General features: G+C 30.9%; 1 protein-coding gene across 1 annotated transcript; it reads left to right on the top strand.

The window, feature by feature from the left end:
* Positions 1-16,482: 16,482 nt before the first annotated feature.
* Positions 16,483-18,432, top strand: LOC115976871 (zinc-finger homeodomain protein 9-like). Its single transcript, XM_031098383.1, has one exon. The coding sequence runs from the start codon at positions 16,951-16,953 to the stop codon at positions 17,968-17,970; it is 1,020 nt and encodes a 339-aa protein (XP_030954243.1). The 5' UTR covers positions 16,483-16,950; the 3' UTR covers positions 17,971-18,432.
* The last annotated feature ends 2,478 nt before the right edge of the window (positions 18,433-20,910 follow it).

Below are 20,910 nucleotides of genomic sequence, written 5' to 3'. Positions count from 1 at the left end.
TTCTAAAACTTCAGAAAATAATTTGACATATACCAAAAATCAATGCATAGGAATTGCCATACAACTACTCATTACTACTATTATTAGGAGGGCAATGCCCCCTAGTAACAGTGAATGATTTAGGTGGTTAGGGCACAACAAACAATAAGATTGATGTAGTCTTGCAAACAACTCTTGCACCCTGACAGAAAGCATAGGTGCCAAGCTGCCAGCTGTGGTAGCTAAAGACATATCATTCTTGTGTGCTTAAACCCACTAAAAATTCAATTGACTTCTTGTGCTATACACTAATGGGTTGCAGTATTCATAAGGAGCAAGTAGGCCCTCTAGATAGCTGTTCTTCCACAAACCTCATTTACATATACATGATTTTTACTTCACCCAAATTTAAGGACCTGCCCCAATGTGAAGGACCATTAGGTAGATTTGTCAGAGGTCATAATTAGGCAAAATTGGTGCAATTAAGTAGGGTCATTCTCATCTCAGTATCCATGTGCCCCAATACTCTCTAATTTTCAACTTGAGCTTTTCATACTATTAACTCTCTCTCCCACATGTGAACTATACAAACTACAAAGACAGGACCATACAATTTCAGCCTCTACAGTCTCTGGACGTCTTTGAAGTAGCCTAACTTTTCTTGGTCAAAATGGTTAATATTTCTCGTCTAATATGCTCCGATAGTAGGAAAGATAAAAGCATTAATTGTGACAATGATCTGGACCTGGCTATATAACCATCACTAGTTTTTTTTTTTTTTCATTTTAGCCTTCAAACTTTAACATCCATGTTAAATTGGTCATTTGGCTAATTGCCATTTATGAAACTGTCTATAGTTATACATATGAGATGGCATTGTTTTACTGGATTTAATGACAGTTTTATAGGCTACAATGGATGAAATCATGAAATGACCAACTTCACAAAAATATTAAAGTTGGGGGGACAAAAATTAATTTAAAGGAACGAAATGACAATTCATCCAAATCTAAAGGGTGTATTTAGGATTTTGGCTTATAAAAATTGTGGCATATGGGCTTGGTGGCATTTGTTGATTTCAATATGTTTTGGAAAAAAGTTGTCTATGTGAATAGGAGAGAATAAAATGGCAATAGTAATTGATCCATATGAAAATTAATTACTAACTCAATACGTTTTGAAAAAAGTTGTATATGTAACATTACTCGTTAAAGAGATCCATGTGTGCGTCTCAGGCTTTCTTAGTGGGAGACAACGGAGGAAGCCTCACACTACACATCAACACAAGTGAACAATAGTCACGGGATAAATGGGACTGGCCTTCGAAAAACTCAATTGTCCTGCATGTTTTGAAATGCTATTGAAATGTTTGAGTGAGCCTATATTGGACTCGATCAGCACCAGGAAAAAGAGTTCCAATTCCAGTCATTTTCCTTTTCAGACTCCATGTAGTCCTCTCTAGACAACTATAGTGATAAAGGCAGTTGTATTGCTTTTGGTATTGGTACAACCTATAAAAGTGTTTGATATTCTTTATGTTGTTGGATTTATGTTGCTGTCTTTATGCATGTAAAATATTAAATATACACCTCTATTCATCGCTGTTTCTTTTTGTATTTGGAACCAAATTTCTCACCAAAGAAACCCATTAAACTTATCATTGAATTGATCTTTATATTAAGTATGAATTTTGAAAATCTAACCGTTAAATTGTATGTTCTTATTATATTTTTTATGTTTGTAAAATTTCAAGAATATTAAAAATTAATTGCTATATTATCAAAAAAATGTTAAAATTTCAAGCTTTTATAATCTAAAATTGTATATAAAAAATAAGTTTATTGATCGAATAATAGGTAATATCCGATTCGAATGAAATTTGATATGCATGTTAAGAACACAAAGATCATGAAATTTAACGATTAAATAGAGTTTAACTTTATTTTTGTATTTGATAAAAAACTATTTGAATTTCAGCAAGATTTATTTTGTGTGCAGTGATTGGTGATGTCTTTCAAATGGTTTTCTAAGAAGAAAACAACTAAAAGTTTAAGAGTATCCGCATCAATGGATGCAAAAATTTTGTAAATTTGTACATCTAAAACCTACTTTTTCTATTTTACACTCTTTTTTTTATAAAACACCCACATCAGTTTATCTATTATACACATTTATTCAAATAAAATATTCATCTTCACCCACCATCAACAATCAATCCACACCCACCATCAACCCACTCAGCCACTATCATCAACCCACCATCATCAAGCACCATCACCCTAAAACCCACTTATCAAACAGAAAATCCAAAACTGATCAAACAAAAAATTAAAAAGGATCAAAGGTGAGTGAGATCGTATCAGTGAGGCTGGACTGATCGCCAAGGCTGATCGGTGAGGCTGATTCACAACGCTGGACTAATTGATGACGCTGGATTAATCAGCGTCAGTGAGGCTAGACTAATCGTGTCAGTGAGGCTGGACTAAGGGACTAGAGATAAAAGAGGGAGAAGTGAGAGTGAGAAGCTGCATAAATACACAATTTTACACTTACTAATATGGGTATTTTTTGGATCAAAATGTGTAAAATAAAGTGTTTTTTCTATCATGCAAGACTTTGCATCCACTTCTAATAGATAGTTCAATTTGAAATTTCCTACGTCTAGGTGTGAAAACGCTCTCTTTACTGTCAAATCACACTGTAATTGACTTGACGTGTGTTGCATACTTACATGTGTTACGTATGAAACTCCATAATTTTGAACATTGCAATCCTGCACAAATGTAATTAAATAAAGACAATAATTTCCTTCAAATCAGGATGAAGTAATTTCCTCAAACTTATTATATGATGATTTTTAATATTATATACACATGCATTAGTTAAACAAATCATATAATTCATTAAAAAAATTATATGACTAAAACTACACATTAATGATCATTTTAACGGCCACAAATTAGATTGGAAAAAAATTCCTCCAATTCAAATTGGAGGCAAAAATTTTCAAATTTTTAAAACAAATAAGTTTATGTTTAGGTTAGCAGAATAATAGTGAATATATGCAGTAGAAAAGTGCATGGCGCAAGGGTTCTCAAAAAATTGTAAATAGTTTGAGAAATGTAAAGAAGAAGTAATTAATAAAAGGTAAATTTTAAGTATTGTTTGATTTTCTCACTTTGAAGTAAGTAATGTTTAATTTTGTAATTTGTAAATGTTCAAAAAAGAGGTAATTTCCTTTCTTTTTTTTCTTTTTAATATGAGAATGTAATTTTACTCTAGCATAATTTAAGTGTATATTTGTGTGAAGCTCTCTTATGGAGATTTGAACTCCAATTTTTGCCTCGACTCTTACCCCATAAGAACTTTGTACTTGTGAAGTAACCATCACACAAAAAATGCACGATACTTAAAAAAAAGTTAATTTCCTAAGATTTATTACTTAATGTAGAACTTGGCTTCCATTTAGGGTCCCCTATTGGATTTTATTATTAAAAAAAAAAAAAAAAAAACTCAATTGAAAATGATAAAGTGATAATACCCCCCCCCCCCCCCCCTCTCGGAGATAAGAAGAGAAGGTACATGATGATTGATAAGCTATTAATTAGAGATCCATATATATCAATGACCCTTGCCTTTCAATGACCATCTCTTCCCTTGTCTCTCTCTGGGGCCAGCCAAATTGCACAAGGTTAAAGCACTGTGGCTTTATAAAGACCTTTAAATCCAATCCCATTTGGCCTTCCCAAATCCATAACAGCTTTGTAGGCCACACTCACACACAGACACAACCTTGGAGCTGGATCAAACTCGCAATTATTATTGTACAAAAGTTGTGCCGGTTGTTACCTTGCCCATCACTCCTATTATTTCATTCAGGGGAGACCAAAAATTATGCATAAATGTCATGTTTCATTCATGTATCTAATTATACCTATTACATTAAAGATATCAAATTTTGTTGATTTTGGACCATTAGTCACTGTCCATTACTGCTACCATGTGCTCTTGCATAGTAGGTGATACCCCTCTCTTTCCAGATTGGGGTTAGGTATTTGCTGTGCACCTTAATCTTTGACCTAATTTTAAAGAAAAAAATTTTCTACTTAGATTTTGGTTTTTGGGATTAATAGGCGTGGTAACCAAGATTCATAAATCTTGGGTACAACTTCAGTCTAGTGCTCAAGTGTGTTGAACAGGCACAAAAGCGACGTGTGGCCTTTTTTCTTCTTGTTGTACATCTTAATCCTTGACCAATAATGCAGGGATAAAATTTTTTTTTACAACTCTTCATATGATACATTGTAATTGGAGTAACGTCACTTTTACTTAGACCCATCATCAATACAAATTTTATTATGCACCAATTAAAACGTGCTAACTACATCAACCGTTATTAAAAGATGTTGTAAAAAATTTCTTACACACACCGTGTGTATTCATAAACTAAAATTGTGGGTTAAACTCAAGTTATTGAAACATGTAATACACTGTGTGTGAAAACCATCTCACAAGAATTTTGTGTAAAAGTGACATGTAATCTTTTTAGGTAACGTGTCATATCCGTGTTGCATGCATTGAACGTAAACCAAATCAATAAATCAGTTAGTCTAAGATTTAGATTGAGTACTAAGGCTAGTTTACTAGCTTTACTATGTATGACACATTATAATTCATGGCCTATCTTTATCATGGGCAGAATAATTGCCATTGATTTCTCGCCGACTACTACTAATCTGATATTTTTATCTTCAAGAATAATCTTTTTTTTTTTTTTTTTTAATGTAAATGTCAATGAAAGAACCTCAATTATAAACATGTTTTGGTGCCTACTGTTCTACCTATAAAAAAGAATTTTCGGACAGAGATCTGATACGGTATTTGTACCAAGTTGCCAATTACAACTTCATACAAGGAATTTTCTAGTCTCCTACTTTGACTTCTACATCATGCAAAACATTCGTCTACAGTTTTGCTACAGAATAAGTGGAAAAATTAGTTAAAAGCCAACTAAAATAGAAATTTGAACTTTGCCACCTTGGAGATTAAGTTGCAAACTCATTGTTGTTTCATTGAAATTAAGTCATCTTGTGTTTTTGATGCAATAGAGTAATGAGAAATTCAATTTAGATAAAGTATTACCTAGTGTGTTAGAATAATAGATAAATTATTGAAATTCATCCTTTTCAGTTAATTAAAAGTTGATTTTTTTTTGTATTGAACTTTACACATGGAGATTGTTGAAATAATGTTCAAATGGTTAAAATTTATTCTTTAATTCATAATTTTTGGAACAAGTAATAGTTTATCACATTAAGTTAAGCATAGGTCAATCCTGCTTGAATTTGTATTAGATTTGGTAACATGAGATTCGGTAAATTAGATTTGGTAACATGAGATTTGGTAACATAAATTAGGTAATTAGGCAACATGAGATTCGGATATGGAACTCTATTTGAATGATATTAGATTTAGAAAGGTGAAGTCAACCTACCAATTTTCATGTTGGAGATTTGATCAAATTGATGTTCAATTGTCATTATATTAAGTTGAAGGAAAAGACACTAAGAACTTTTTAACTTCATGACATTGTCTGATTGAGGAATCTAGATTCGAATCCCTTTTTACTCAATTTGTTGTAAACAAAAACAATGTTGGTAAAAGAGACTAAAGAGCAATTTCCACGTACGTACCCCAACATGAAACCAATACGAAACTTCTATCATATGTGATGCAAAAAAGAAATATTTAGTGATTTACCATCAACCTTCTCAAAGTAGTTTCCCCTATAATCTTGGGAAATTTTTGGCTTGAATACCTGCAGTTTTGAACAGATTGCAAATTTTAACCTAATAATTAAGAGAGAGAGAGAGAGAGAGAGAGACCTGGAGTACTGTAGAAACTTCGTTGTAAAAGCACTGCCGTATGGACAACAAAAGCCGTGTTCAAGCCGCAGAGACAAAGAAACATCCATGATTTTGCAAATCAGAATCCCAAATTTGAAGTTTGAAATCTCAATTAAGGGAAACTTACGAAATGGACACCCCCTCTCCTGTGACTTTATTATAACTTATTAAAACGTTTACACGTTCACATCACATCAATGTTTATCTTCTTCTTTTTTTAATCAAAACCTTCACGTCAATGTTTTTTTTTTTTTGGATGAATGTTCACGTCAATGTATTAGTCTATTATTAGAGTCCAAAAAAATTGAATTAAGGTGTAAATGGATTGGCTAACAATTCAATTGAAAAAGAATTGAAGTGACTGAACATTCCTTTTATAAAAAAAATAACAGAAGCAATTGGTTATGATTACATACCAATTGGTAAAACAAACAATGTTTTGTAGTGTAGAGGGTCTAATCACTGCCCTCAAAGTCGTTGTTCTTTCTTTTCCAATAATTAAGCCATTGTCCTTAATTAACCCTGGCCTCTCATCACGTCTTAAATTCTAAGCCAAGCCAGGTAGCCAAGGGTCCCCATTTTTTTCAATAAATCCAAGGACACAATTAATTTCACACCTAGTAAGATTTCAGGTCGTGATTAGTACAGTATGTTTTAAAAGTGATTAAGTTTTTCAGAAAGTTTCCGTTTATTGTACTTTTTCAATTGCAGAAAAATATTTCACATAATGTTCATGCCTTTACTTCAGATGTATATGATTTACGCGTGATACGAAAAAATGTAAGCATAACGTGAAAGAATGTAAACGCTGTTGGACTTGAAGCAATCAAACGATACAAACCTGTTTCATGATGCCAAAGCTCACGAGCTTGGCTAAATGCACACCTAAGTTTTGTTACCGGTTTTCATTTCCAATGTTTACTTATATTATATTATTATTTACCTAAAACATTTGGGAAAAAAGAAAGTAGTATTATACTTTGTAAGGTGAAAGCTGATATAACATCGGTGTCACATTTATGTTTGAATCATTGTCCATAGAATGCTATTATTGGATGGTAGGTTGTCTGTTGGGTCTTGTTGCATTATCATTTATCATTTGAAGGATTTAACTAGCTAGAGGAGTATTTGTTAAATGATTGAGGTAGATTGTTCTCCCTTCAAAGTTTTAAATGATCTAATTCAGCTAAAAAATGTTTTAAATGATTTAGGTAGATGAGCTTTCTACATTGTTCCTTTTTTTTTTATGGGGCTACTGCATGGTGTGCCATTGATTACACAACTCAGCATTTTGTACTTCCAACCTTAAAATGATTTATTTTAGATTACTTTTGTTCAATATTACATTCTTCATTATTATTATTATAAAATTTTAAAGGATTTAACGACTAGGTATCAAGCCTCTAGGCTAAGAACTTTTAACTCAAAAGCATAAAATACTTTCCTTTGGGAGAATTAGGATTCGAAATCTCATTTTCTATTGTTGTAATTATTGAATTTGAAAAAAAAAAAAATTGTATTAGATAGTCTTCTTATTGGAGAGAGGCAAAGATACCAACCAAGGTACGAACCTCGGTGGTAACATTCTACTAATTTTGTTTCTCTTCTGTATTCTAACAAGAATAAAGATAGCACTAAGCACACCCAACAAACCAATATATTGTATTTCAAAGAAGAATATTGGTCTCACGGCCTTTGGTTTTATGGCAGAAAGCTTGGCAGTCTTGAATTTCTGATAAGTGATAATGGATGGTTCACGTGGGAGCATTTGGGTCGTTCCAATTTGATGTTGGAATTGTTCATAACTTAACCCTTTTTTTTTTTTTAGAATACTAAATATTGTTAACACACACAGAGAAAAAAAGCTTGGGAGCCTTGAATTTCTAATGAGTGATAATGGATGGTAGACGTGCAAGCATTTGGGTCCTTCCAATTTGATATTGGAATTGTTTATAACTTGACATTTTTTTTTAGAATACTAAGTATTTTTAACACACACACAGGGAGAGGAGAGAAGATTTTAAAAAAATTGATAGTGGTGTATATCAAAAAGGGCTCTATTCATAACTTAACTAGGTGAAAGTATTTCATGAAATCATTCTATGAAGCATCTTTTTTTTTTCTTTTTCTTTTTTTTCATATTTAGTGTAACATATATATTGTGAGAGGACGTTGTGTTATAAGATAATTTAATCTTAACTAGAAGTTTAACAAGCATTTATTCAATTGCTAAAATATTGGTTGCTTAAAGGTGGAATGTCTTCATTTTGAGTGACACCAAAATTAATTCTTTCTTGTTCACTGGTATGAACAAATGCAATTAATTGAAATCACATGTTGTTCAAGGTAAGAGCCACTAGGAGGGGCAAAGTTTCTGAATTGAGAGGAAGCTAAGCTGGATGTTAGCTTGTGAAAGTGTCAACCCAATTTAAAAGGTCAAAAATACATTTATTGGGCTTGAACATGGGTACTTTAAATGCCAATGTAGACTATTTGTAGTGTATGAATGCCTTTTGATTTTGGTTGATACAATAATGTTGATATGGATTTTTTTTTTAATACACATGTCACATATTTATTGGATTGTAACATGAAATATATATAGTTGCAGAAGTGGTAATAATGATAGTACTCAGTGAATAAAAAGATAAGGATATAATATAACCTACAATTCTCAATCTGGTCAACCAAATTATGTATTGGACTTACCACAAGAAAAAAGAAGATACAATAACAGAGTGCAAGTAATTGTCATACCACCCTATATAATGTGACCTTATCCCTAAAGATGAGAAAATTGTAGGTGTAAGGTGTTATGTCCTTGTATGAGTACCTGCTCACACACAGGACTTAGCTCCTATGTTGCATTTGGGGACACATATGGCCAAATTCCAATGGGTTCCACCCAAAATATATAAATATATATATATATATATATATATATTTATATTTATATCTGCTCCATCCATTAATTTTCTTTAAGTTTTTATAGGATAGTTTTCTTTAAATTAATAAATGTAAAAGAAGAACAACTTATTTATTGTTTATAACCATATTCTTCAAGATATGAGAATCTGCAGCCTAGAAAAGTCACCCAAATTTGCTTTGCATTCCATTACTTTCTGTTTCATTTGTAACCTTTACAGAAAGCGACTTTATGTCTTTTAATAAAAATAAAAAACCAATTTTGCACTTATACATAATTGGTAACTCAGTGATATAGTATGGTTCTTTTTATTAGAAGACTTAGAATTTGAATCTCATGTTTTCTATTGTTGTAACTATTGAAATTTGTAAAAAAAAAAAAAAATAAATAAAAGTCTTTTATCATATAGAAGACATGTATCTTCATATGTCACGTGTGTATAATGACTAATGCGAGTAGCTTTGGAAGTATCACAAAATACCTAAATATTTTAATCTCTAAGTATAAATTTGGGGATTCAACCCAAAACTAAACCCTATAAAAGAGAACTGTTGCCACTAAACCATAAGATCATTGGTACTAAAACTAATGGTTTGTTAAGCTATTGATAATGATCAGAGATAGGTACTAAACTAATGGCTTTAGAAGTATCTCAATAGTCTTGTAGGTGTAGAATAGATTGGTTTCCTTTATTAGGAAATCCAAGGTTTGAATCCTAATGCTCTTAAATAGATATTTCTTAGTAAGTTTCATCAGGTTAAAGAGATAAATATTAAGATATATGAATCACACTAGATCACTTCAAAGTGTAGGGTATTTTTTCCCAATAAACTTATAAAATAACCTTTAATCTTGTAAATTTTATGCTCACTAGAGTTGAACCCAAGACCTTTACCTTTGAAAGGAGGAAAAGTATCCAACTGACTTAAATGATATGTCTTCTCACCCAAAATAATAATAATAATAATAATAAAAATAATAAAAAACAACCTTGGGTGTTATGAAAATTAGAAAATCAAAATCTTAGAGGATAGCATATTTATATGAGAGTCTTCCTTTATAAGATGGAGGTTATGAATTTAAATCTTTTTACTTTTTTTCATAGAATCTCACTAATACATTTAAAAAATAAAAAATTAAAAAAAAAAGTCAAAATTATCATATTTTGTGCTTTAAATTGAAGGAGGCAAAAGCTTTTTCTGTAAATTTTTTTTATTTTTTATTTTTTTTTATACAAAATAAAATTTCTACTCTAACCTAATCTAAGTGTATATATGTGTAAAGTTTCCTCCTGGAGACTTGAACCCCAGCCCTTATCTCTCACACCCCACACCCCACAAGCACTTATACTTATAAAGTGACTATCGCACCAAAGGTGTGTGATGAAGTAATTTTTGTTCACTTACAAGCAACCACAAATCTAGGATCCATTTAATGAAGTAAATAATATTACTTTAATACTACCGCACACTTTCAATGCGATGGTCACTCTATAAGTATAAGTAGGGTTGTCCAAGGACTCGCTCGACTTGCTGTCGCCGACCAAACTCGACCCACCATCGACCGAACTGACTTCTCTAGCGGTTGGAGATGGATTTCATTCTCCAAAAACTGAGATCGACGAGTCAGATATTGGATCTCCTCCTCTTAAATCTGAGAAACTTGACCCGACCGATCCATCTATTTTTCTGGCAAGAAGTTGCAGAAATCTGGTGACTTTGTGATTTTTTCGAGAAGATCTAGGCTAGATCCGGAGAGATTTCACCAGATCTAGCTGAGATCTTGCCCAAAATGGTCAAGATCTCACTGGATCGGGCCAGATCTAGCCAAATTTCAATCGTTTTTCAAAATTTTTCTCACTTGATTTCTACTGTTTTTCATCTTTTCCTTGTTGGATTCTTGCTGTTTTTCAAATCTTCAATCCCAACCGATTCGTCCGACATCCATTGAAGCTCCAACTCGCCCGATTCGATCAATCATTCTGGTCGGCTGCGGGTTGAAATTCTAACCACCCAATTTGGTCGGGTCGATTCCGAGTTGGGCATAAACCCGACTCAGACCAACTCGTGGACCGGTCTAAGTATAAGTACTTGTGGGATGTGGGGGGTAAGGGCCGGGATTCAAGTTTACAGAAGGGAGCTTCACACACATATACACTTAAGTTAAAGTAGAATTTCTACCTTTTATATAAGTGCCTTTAGGAAAAATTAATGGATTATTTTAAGAAAATTTTAATATCACTTTTATGAGAAATATAAAAAGTAGTTAAAAAATTAATTATTTTTTTCTTTTTTCATAATAAGTTTTTAAAAATACTTCGTAAGTCAATAATCATAGAGTATCCACTAATTTTTCCATTATAAAAATAGTTAAGAACATATGATTTGTAGACTTCCCTAATTTTTGAAACTTTCATCCGCTCAAAATTAAATCTTTGTAAGACCTAAATTTTATGGAGTTCGATGATTATACTTTAAGTTTTATTTGGTCTTTCCTCAAAAGAAAAAAAAAAAAAAAATTGGTCAAATTTAAACAATTCATTGGGCAAGTCACAATGCTCCATTAGCATAGGTGGTTTTTTTTTTTTTTTTTGAAGTACACCTTTTTAGGATAGTATTTTTACTTGTTTATTGGGTTTAAAAATAATTTGTACAAAAGTATAAGAGCATCCGTAGTAGATGTTGCAAAAATTATGTCATTTTACCGCATTAAAGACCTACTTTATTATTTTATCACATCATTTTACAACATCCCATTTATCATATGTTTTATCATTCAATTCTATACATTAAAATAATATCTATTACACATTAAAATAATATATTATCACATTCCCATTATTATCAACAACAACCACAACATCAAAGTTCAATAAAATAATAATTTTTGGTTTACCACATTTGTCCGTACCATTGCAAATTTGCAATGGTATGGACACAAATTGTATAATTTTACAACATTTGCAATATCTGATGGGGAGCTGATTTTCCTGTTTGGTGTGGGATATGTGCCAAATATTTAGTATTTGGCACATATCTCACATCTACTATGGGTGCTAATAAATAGAGAATAAGGTTTTAAAAATAAAAAGTAGAATGAGGATCAAATAAATTAAAATAAACTCTCTAATAAGGTGTTCCTATTCATATTGTTGGAACATGAGCTTTGTTATTCTACCTCAAAACTAATTGGTGATGAAGAAAACACATTCAAATATTTTATGACCTTCAACATCACACCACACAAGCCTATTTTTAAAATGATTGTAGAGAGTCAAATTGTGGTCCTCCAACACATATAATTATAAAAAAAATTATCAAAAGAAAGTTGCTTTCAACTTTGCTAACTATTCTCAAAAAAAAAAAAATATATATATATATATATATTAAACAAACTCACAAAAAAATAAAAATAAAAATAAAGTTCAAACATAAAAACAAATCATTTTTTATGAACAAAATCATAAACTCAACATGATGAAGATTTCAAGGGCATGATACATACACCTAAAATATAATTAAAATATACTGTTATCATCAATTTCAAAACACATAAAAATTTCTTTCATAAAAATAAAAAAAGTAGTAAAAGTATATAAAACTTTCGTTTCACATCAACATTCTGATATTGAGTTTATCGTGGGCCCAATTCCAAGCTTTTAAACTGCAAACAGTACGTACTGTAAGAAAAGAAAGTGTTGTACAGTCAAATTATTATTATTATTATTTACAGTCAAAATTTGAAAATCCCTCAAAGACTAACAGTAATATATTAATAATAAAAAAATATACACAACCTAAGAGTCTTCGTAATAAATTCGAAAGTTGTGAGTTTCAATGCAATTGCTGCTTACACGACCTTCGATGATTAAACCTTAGCTCCTCCATGATTGGTCCAATGACGTCACCAAATACCTACGCTGCAGGTACTTGTCTCTTTGCTTAATCTTATTTTTTAATTCCCTAAAGTTTAGCTCAATTTGCTTATCTTCGCCGACTTAATACGCGACGATTTTTAATAAATTTTTTTTATATATTTTCTCTATTTATTACTTAACTTTTTAAGAGAGTATAATTTATTGTCTTGTTTACTATATAAAAATATATAAATTTTTAAAATTACACTCACTAATTTAAATTATAAAAAAAATGATATTGATTTTTTAAATAAAGTAAAGAATAAGATAGAAATTTTATTTATTAATTTTAAATTTTATATAAGTTTTTAAAATTACACTCACTAATTTAAATTATAAAAAAAAATGATATTGGCTTTTTAAATAAAGTAAATAATAAGATAGAAATTTTATTTATTAATTTTAAAAAGAGAACTTCATTTTGAAACATTCCAAAATAGAATAGGAGATCAATAAATTGGGATGAAAGGAATATTATTTAAACAAGTTAGACAACTTATTAAAAACTCATATGATTAAAATTATGTATGAATAGTTTTTTTAAGAGTTATATTAACAAGTGTTCTTAATTCAATTGTTAATAAAACATTTTAAAAAAAATTTAACACAATTTTCTTGGGAAATATAAATGCAGTTTATTTAATAATTTTTCTATGAAATGGTTTTAAAAGTAGTTTTAAAACCAATGTTTTTAAGTTATCTCTTAACTTTTTTTGTTTTTTTGTTTTTTTTAAGAAAATGTTAACGAATGTCATAAGGATAATGATTTGGGAACTATTTTTAGAAACATTTTTATAAAAAAAATAAAAAAATAATTAATTTTGCTAAGAGCTTTTTATATTTTATATGAAAGTGCTATCAAAACTTCTTAATATGAGTTATTAACATTTGTCCGAGCAACCCATTGACATAACCTTATTTTTAATCGGCAAAGTGTGTATTCGCACCCAAACTTTTTCTTATTTAATTAGCTAGCCTAATAAAACACTGATTATCATCAAAGTCAGTGCACTCAAGGGTTTGGATTTTTTTGAAACCAGCAAAAGCAATAACAATTAGAGTATTTCTCAAAGTACCCTATCATTTCTCTTACTTGCCACTTTTTTGTCGATTTTTTTAGACTTATCTAATTAATTGCTAATTTGACTTTAATAATGTGAACAGGATCCAAATTAATATACGTGGCATCTTGGACATGTAAAAATGTAACATGCAGGTACTGCCACGTGTATTTTATTTAACAGGTGTCATCAATTTGCATGCTTTTATTACGTGTTAATTTTGATTAGTATAGTTTTCAACCTCTCGTTTTTCATGCAATAGGGTCCAAATTTTGGGCTGGACTAGGTTTTGTAATAGTTGGAAATTATTAGGGGCAATTTGGTCCGAGAGAAAAAAAAGTGGATCCAAGGTTTTATTACGGTACGGTTATAAGGACGTGTTGCTTTTTGTCAGGGCCAAGGTTGCAACCGTGCAAGCAGTAGTCGAAGCGGTGTCGTTTTTGATTGACAAAACAAAACATGACACGGTTTCATCACGGACAGACCCGTTCCCATGTCCGAAAATTCTCTCAAGCCGACAAAGATCTTCAAATATTTTGAGACATCACCTTGATAATGCCACTTTCTTTCTTTCTTTCTTTCTTTTTTTCTTTCTTTCTTTTTTGATTTAAAACTTAAAAGACAGAAAATAATAATAATGCCACTTTGGTATTTTGGGTTTTAATTAATTTGACTGATTTGATATTTGTGGTTTAATAAAAGATTCGTGATTGAATTAGGCATTAATTATAGCGAGCAATTATTCTGTAATAAACACTATAAATATAAATCCTATTATATTTATATATTTTTAAATTTATTATTTAGTCTGTGACTTCTATATCTTTTTTTTTTAAGAACGTCAATTTATGACATCCGTTTCTAATAATAACTCTTTATTATCAAACCAAAATACTAATTGGCTTTTGGTGTAGGTGGGAATTGAATTCCAAATCTCTTATTCAACCATCAAATACTTTATGAGTTAAGTTAATTAGGACCCACAAGTGACCCATACATGTAGAGATCATTTCTTTCTCTTTTTTTGAAAAACACATAATCCCTTTTATTTTAGTAATAATTTTTATTGGTAATATTGTTGTAATTAAATAAGATTTGGATCAAACTCCACGGCCATTACAAAAAGCAACTATTATATAATAAAACAATATAAATGTAAATCCTATCATGTCTAGGCTTCTTTAAATAAATTTAATTTTCACTCAAGAGAGAATGTGATAATTTTAAACTTAACTTCTAGAAGTCCTAAAGTCCTTTTTGAAATTGCAAATAATCCTTATTATTTTAGTATTTTTTTTACTGGTAATTTTTTTTTTAAAAAAAAGGGTTTGGCTTACCTCCAGTAATTTTTATAATGGAGGTCTCTTTTTGTTTTAAATATACAATGACAAATGACAGTAAATTTTAATCTCCACATTTTATTTAGTTAATTGGTGATGTGGCAGTTTTTCATTAAATAAAAAGAAATTCCGGTTAAAAAAGTTTTGGAGGTAAGCCAAACCCAAAAAATATATATATTTGAGATTAAATTTTGTGTTTATTATAGAGAGAAATTATTATGTAATAAACACTATAAATTAAATCTTATCATGTTTAGGCTTCCTTTTGATAAATTTGTTTATCTCAAGAGAGAATACGACAATTTTAAACTTAACATTTAGAGGCCCTACAATCTTTTTAAAAAACGGACATAATTCTTTTTATTTTAATAATTTTTTTCGTAAAATAAAAAAGATTTGAGATTGAGAGTCACCTTCTATAGAGATATATTGTTATGTAATAAATACTACATTTAAATCTTATCACATGTATGCCTCTTTTTTATTAATTTATTTTTCTTTAGAGGCCCTAAATTTTTATAGTAGAATTTGTATTTTTGTGGTTAAAGCCGAAATCATGATTTGAACTTTGGGGAGCCAAACGTGAATAGAAAAAGAAATCCAACGAATCAAAACTAGTGTTTTATCGAATACTAAAATAAAGAAAATAAAAGACACATAAAAAAATATTTTTTAATATATATTTTTATAGATAATTTAATAGTTTCAATGGAAGGGAGATTTGAATCTAGAAAAACATTTCATTTGAAAATATTAAAAAGTCTCAATTAAATTACAAGAATTATAAATATTTTTTTAAAATTCTAAAAATCATCCATAATTTTTGCATTAAATTTAGCAACAAAATTTCATTTTGAAGTTTCAATGTACTAACAAAATTTCATTTTGAAGTCTCAGACTCAATGTACTAACGAAATTTCATTTTGAAAAATCAATTAGAATAAATTCCACAATAATCAAAGATTGAAAAAGTTGGGGTGTCCAAAACAAAAATAAAAAAAGGTTTACTGTTTTAAGCGGTCCACACCTTACAGCAAATTGACAAATTAAGATGGGCTACAGCAATGTCTCAGAGTGACAGGTCTCTCTCTCACTCACTGCTATGGTTAATTACCCTCATAATAATTAACAGCTTCTCCGGGTGAACTCGGTTTGTTTTGCTGAGTCATAAACTCAAAAGAAAATCCTTCAAACAGAGCTCACTAACTCGGACCATTATTGTAAGCAAAAAGCATGTAGAGAAAGAGAAAGACCCAGTCAAAACGTCAAGGAAGAAAATGAGTGAAGAAAGTAGAAACTATAAATAAAGAGTGAATAAGGGTCATTCAACTAGGCTTAGGTATATTTATTACACACACACAAATACAACATCTAACCCCAATAGGGTCCAGCAACTTAACCATGGATTAGAACCAGGGTTAAAAAAACAAGTGGTTAAGAAGGACAACCACAAAACACAGATTTTTATTATCAACAGTCTTCACTGCTCATCACCACCACCATCATCATCATCATCTTCCTTCTCCTCTTTTTTATTCTTCTTCTTCTTCTTCTTCTTCTACCCCCCAAAACCAAAACCCAAAGGGAAAAAAAAAAAAAAAACAAAAAAAAAAAACCCCATCTTGGTCTTTCAATAAGTCCACCTAATCTTTCATTTCTCTTCAATATATGCTAATCTTAGTATCACCCAAACTTCCATGAATAGACAAAGTTCTAATCTTTACAGAAACCAAAACCTAACAACAACTTCTTAAAAGCTGTTTTCTTTTTCTTTTCTGATTTAATTTTAAATTTTTTTTTATGACCCCTAGATGTTAGAGCCATGGACTTAACCCCTACAATCATCACCGCCAACAACAACACCGGCATCAATAATACTACAGCCAAATCCCCAGAAGCTGATAGTGAAACACCAACCCGGATTCAACCTTCAAAGCCTCTATCTTTCTCAAATGGTGTACTCAAACGCCACAATCCTCATCACCATCACCATCATCAACATCACTTTACAAGTCCACAACTTGTTGTTACCTACAGAGAATGCCTTAAAAACCATGCAGCTTCTTTAGGAGGCCATGCTTTAGATGGGTGTGGTGAGTTTATGCCTTCACAATCAGCCACCCCAGCTGACCCAACTTCACTCAAATGTGCTGCTTGTGGTTGCCATAGAAATTTCCATCGCAGAGAGCCTGATGACCCAATTCCAACTTCACAAACCACTCATGTAATTGAGTATCAACCTCACCATCGCCACCACCCTCCACCGCCACCACTACCACCACAATCACAACCACAGTTACCTTCAAATAGAAGCCCCAATTCAGCTTCACCACCACCAATTTCATCTTCCTATTTCCCCTCCTCAGCACCGCACATGCTTTTAGCTCTATCTGGGGGTTTATCTGCTCCACCAGATACCCCAACTGGGCATAATAATGCTATACTGACACCAAGCCCCAATGCAAGGAAGAGATTCAGAACCAAGTTCAGCCAGGATCAGAAAGAGAAGATGCACCAGTTTGCTGAAAGAGTTGGATGGAAGATGCAAAAGAGAGATGAGGAATTGGTGCAAGAGTTTTGCAATGAAGTTGGGGTTGATAAGGGTGTGTTAAAGGTTTGGATGCACAACAATAAGAACACTTTTGGGAAGAGAGATGTGAATGGTGGCGGTGCTGGGAACAGTAACAACATTCTTGAACACACCCACAATGGCAACAACATCAGCACCAATGAAAACAACAACAGCAACAACAATAGCAACCTTGGAGAGAATCTGAATCACTACCAGAGTGATAGTGGAGCTCATGGTGGTGCTACTAATGGGTCATCTTCATCTTCTTGATCTTTGATGGAATAATAAGGAGGTATTAGATAGAGTAAAAAAAGACTTGGGTTATTAATTAATTCTAGTTGCTTTCTTTCTTGCTCAGTTTAATTGTTCTTTTTTGTTAGTTTAATTTTAATGAGATGATGATCACTTTGTTGAGGATAGCATGGGAGAGTTCTAGATTGAACCAAAAAAGGGAATTTTTATTTGGTTTATTTAATTCTTCTTTTTGGCTCATGAAGAACTTTAGCTATTTTATATATTTATTTTTTAAAGTTCATTTGCACTTTTTTTTGCATGATTTCCTTCTGTCATCAGTCTCTTTTGAGATTGTGGTGCTGAGGGGTTAGTGCCTTTGTGGGGATCATGAACTTTAATTAGCTTATAGTTTTATTCTTCTCTCAAGAATTTTAGAATAAGCAGTCTTGCTATGCTTTTTCTCTTTCCGGACAGCAATAGAATTGTATGATTTCTGAATCTAATGTCTCATCAGAGAGAGAGAGAGAGAGAGAGATTTCTTATCATCTGTCTGAGAGAAAGAAGCAGAAAGTGTGTCACATAAATTAGGACGGTTATAATATTATTATTCTTCTAGTTTATCCCTTAGCTTTATGTAATTCTATACTGTTTGATTTATAAAGAATAGAACTTGATATGATTTGGTCTTATAATTCCCCTATCAATTGGTTTTGTGGATGTAGCCAGTCATATAGATATGGAATTTTAAGTGGTTGTGATGAAGCTAATGTTGTTTAAAAAGAGACTCTTTTCTGGCTTTATTTTATTCTTCCAAGTGCAGAAAAAAGCATTGTTCCTCAGCCATGTGCTTGAGAGCTTTTGCAATTTTGGATAAACATGAGAATGTGGGGTTTTTGTTAAGCTATATTTTAAGCATAACCCTAATATATTATTTTTCAACTAATCTATACTAATAGTATAGTTAAGGTAAAGTAAGCTCATGTATTTATTGCAATATTTTAATGTCACTTTCCTTTTAAGGGAAATAGATCAAATGATTATTACTAGTATTAATTTAATATTGATGCTGACGGAAGTAGTACTAAATATTGTGTGTCTTGTCTACCACCCCTTATGGGGGGTTTGTTTTTTGGGTCAGTGATGAAGTCAGTAATCTTGTTTTTGTAAGGGCGTGTCTTCTGTTTGAGTTCCTAAACCTAACTGCCAAAGCATGGGTTGGTCCTTGTTCAGACTCAATTACTCTCAAACCCTGTGACTTTGAGGTGAGAGAGGCTGCAATTCACTCACTCTCTCTCTCTCTCTCTCTCACACGCACTAAAGCATTCGGATATGCTCTTGCAAAAATTTCTGTAAAAAATCTATTTTTTATATTTTAAGTACTTTTTTATTTTTATTTTAAGTTTGGGTAATTTACATTAATCATTTATTTTAAGAAATTTTATTATGAGAAACTTAAATCCTGTTTGTTTGTTTAGACCCTTTGAAAATCAGATTATTTAACCTAATAAATTAGTAAAGTAGTTATTTAGGTTAATTATGAGATCTAGGTTAAATAGTAGTATATCATATCATGCAATGCGGAAAACTAAATAAGACAACAATATCATTATCTAGAAAAACCAATGAAATCAACCGTTTCAAGGTAAAAATTTGTAGAGTATTTAACTTAGCTATTCTCAAGATAAACAAATCCACTATAATAAAATAAAAGTTTACAATAAATTTAAATCCTAAATTTAAAGCTATTTTATTTAGAACTTACTAACAAGACCATGTGCAACTTCAACTCTACGGAATACAAACTTCTTGTTTGTGACTTTGAGATCTCATTCAAAGGTTTTAAATCACTATTAGTAGTTGATCTTTTCCAGCAACTTTAAATCTACCGGTACTAATAATATGAGAATAATTTTCAATAATGACTTTAAAAGGAGAAGACACATTACTTTTTATATTTCAAGAGAGCACCTCCAAAGTTTTCTCAAAACGTGCTTTAAGGTTTCCTTTAAATACTTAATGAAATAGATTTGAAATCCTAATCACTTAATGGGCTTATAGACTCTTGGACCGAGCTTACTAAGAAGACCATGTGCAACTTCAACTCTACGGAATACAAACTTCTTGTTTGTGACTTTGAGATCTCATTCAAAGGTTTTAAATCACTGTTAGTAGTTGATCTTTTCCAGCAACTTTAAATCTACCGGTACTAATAATATGAGAATAATTTTCAATAATGACTTTAAAAGGAGAAGACACATTACTTTTCAGATCTCAAAAGAGCACCTCCAAAGTTTTCTCAAAATGCGCTTTAAGGTTTCCTTTAAATACTTAATGAAATAGATTTGAAATCCTAATCACTTAATGGGCTTATAGACTCTTGGACCGAAATTAAAATTTGCGGAATTCGCATCTCAATTAGTCGAACCATAGTCTAGATTGGTCAAACTTGGCATGTTTTGAATTCTTCTTTATGTAGCTTCATTTTTCTTATATTCTGACTTGCAGCACCTTGAATATTGTCTGATAAATCTTATAGACTCTAAGATCTATACCTAGACAAGTTTGTGCTCACAGTTTACCAATTGTTCTGAACTTTTAAAACCTAACAAAAGCTATATATATAAAAAAAAAAAAAAAAAGCTAATCACTTTTTTATTTTCTTATAAAATATTTTCTAAAATGGTTTACTAAGTTAGTAAAACCTTTTTATTTTACATTTTATTTCATTAAAATATCAATTTTTTTAATTGTTGCTTTTTCTTTATACACAACAACATCCTCTACTCTCTTCTTTCGTACCCCAGAAGAATAAAAAATTAAATAAAAAATGAATAGCACCTATGTAAATTTACATGGTTACTCAAGTAATTATGTATTTTTACACAATTTTGTATAGCTCTATGCGAGTGAATTTTGAATTTGGTTTGATAAAATATGGTTATTTTTTTATTATACGAGCACAGGTGAATGAAGGTA

This window comes from Quercus lobata, chromosome 2, assembly GCF_001633185.2.
Source record: "Quercus lobata isolate SW786 chromosome 2, ValleyOak3.0 Primary Assembly, whole genome shotgun sequence".
In the NCBI taxonomy this organism is placed as follows: domain Eukaryota; kingdom Viridiplantae; phylum Streptophyta; class Magnoliopsida; order Fagales; family Fagaceae; genus Quercus; species Quercus lobata.
Note: the sequence above shows the minus strand (reverse complement) of the source record. Positions and strands in the feature narration are given on the sequence as shown.

Bases quoted from the DNA above. Each gene is read 5' to 3' on its own strand.
- LOC115976871 (XM_031098383.1), top strand. From the start codon at position 16,951: ATGGACTTAACCCCTACAATCATCACCGCCAACAACAACACCGGCATC.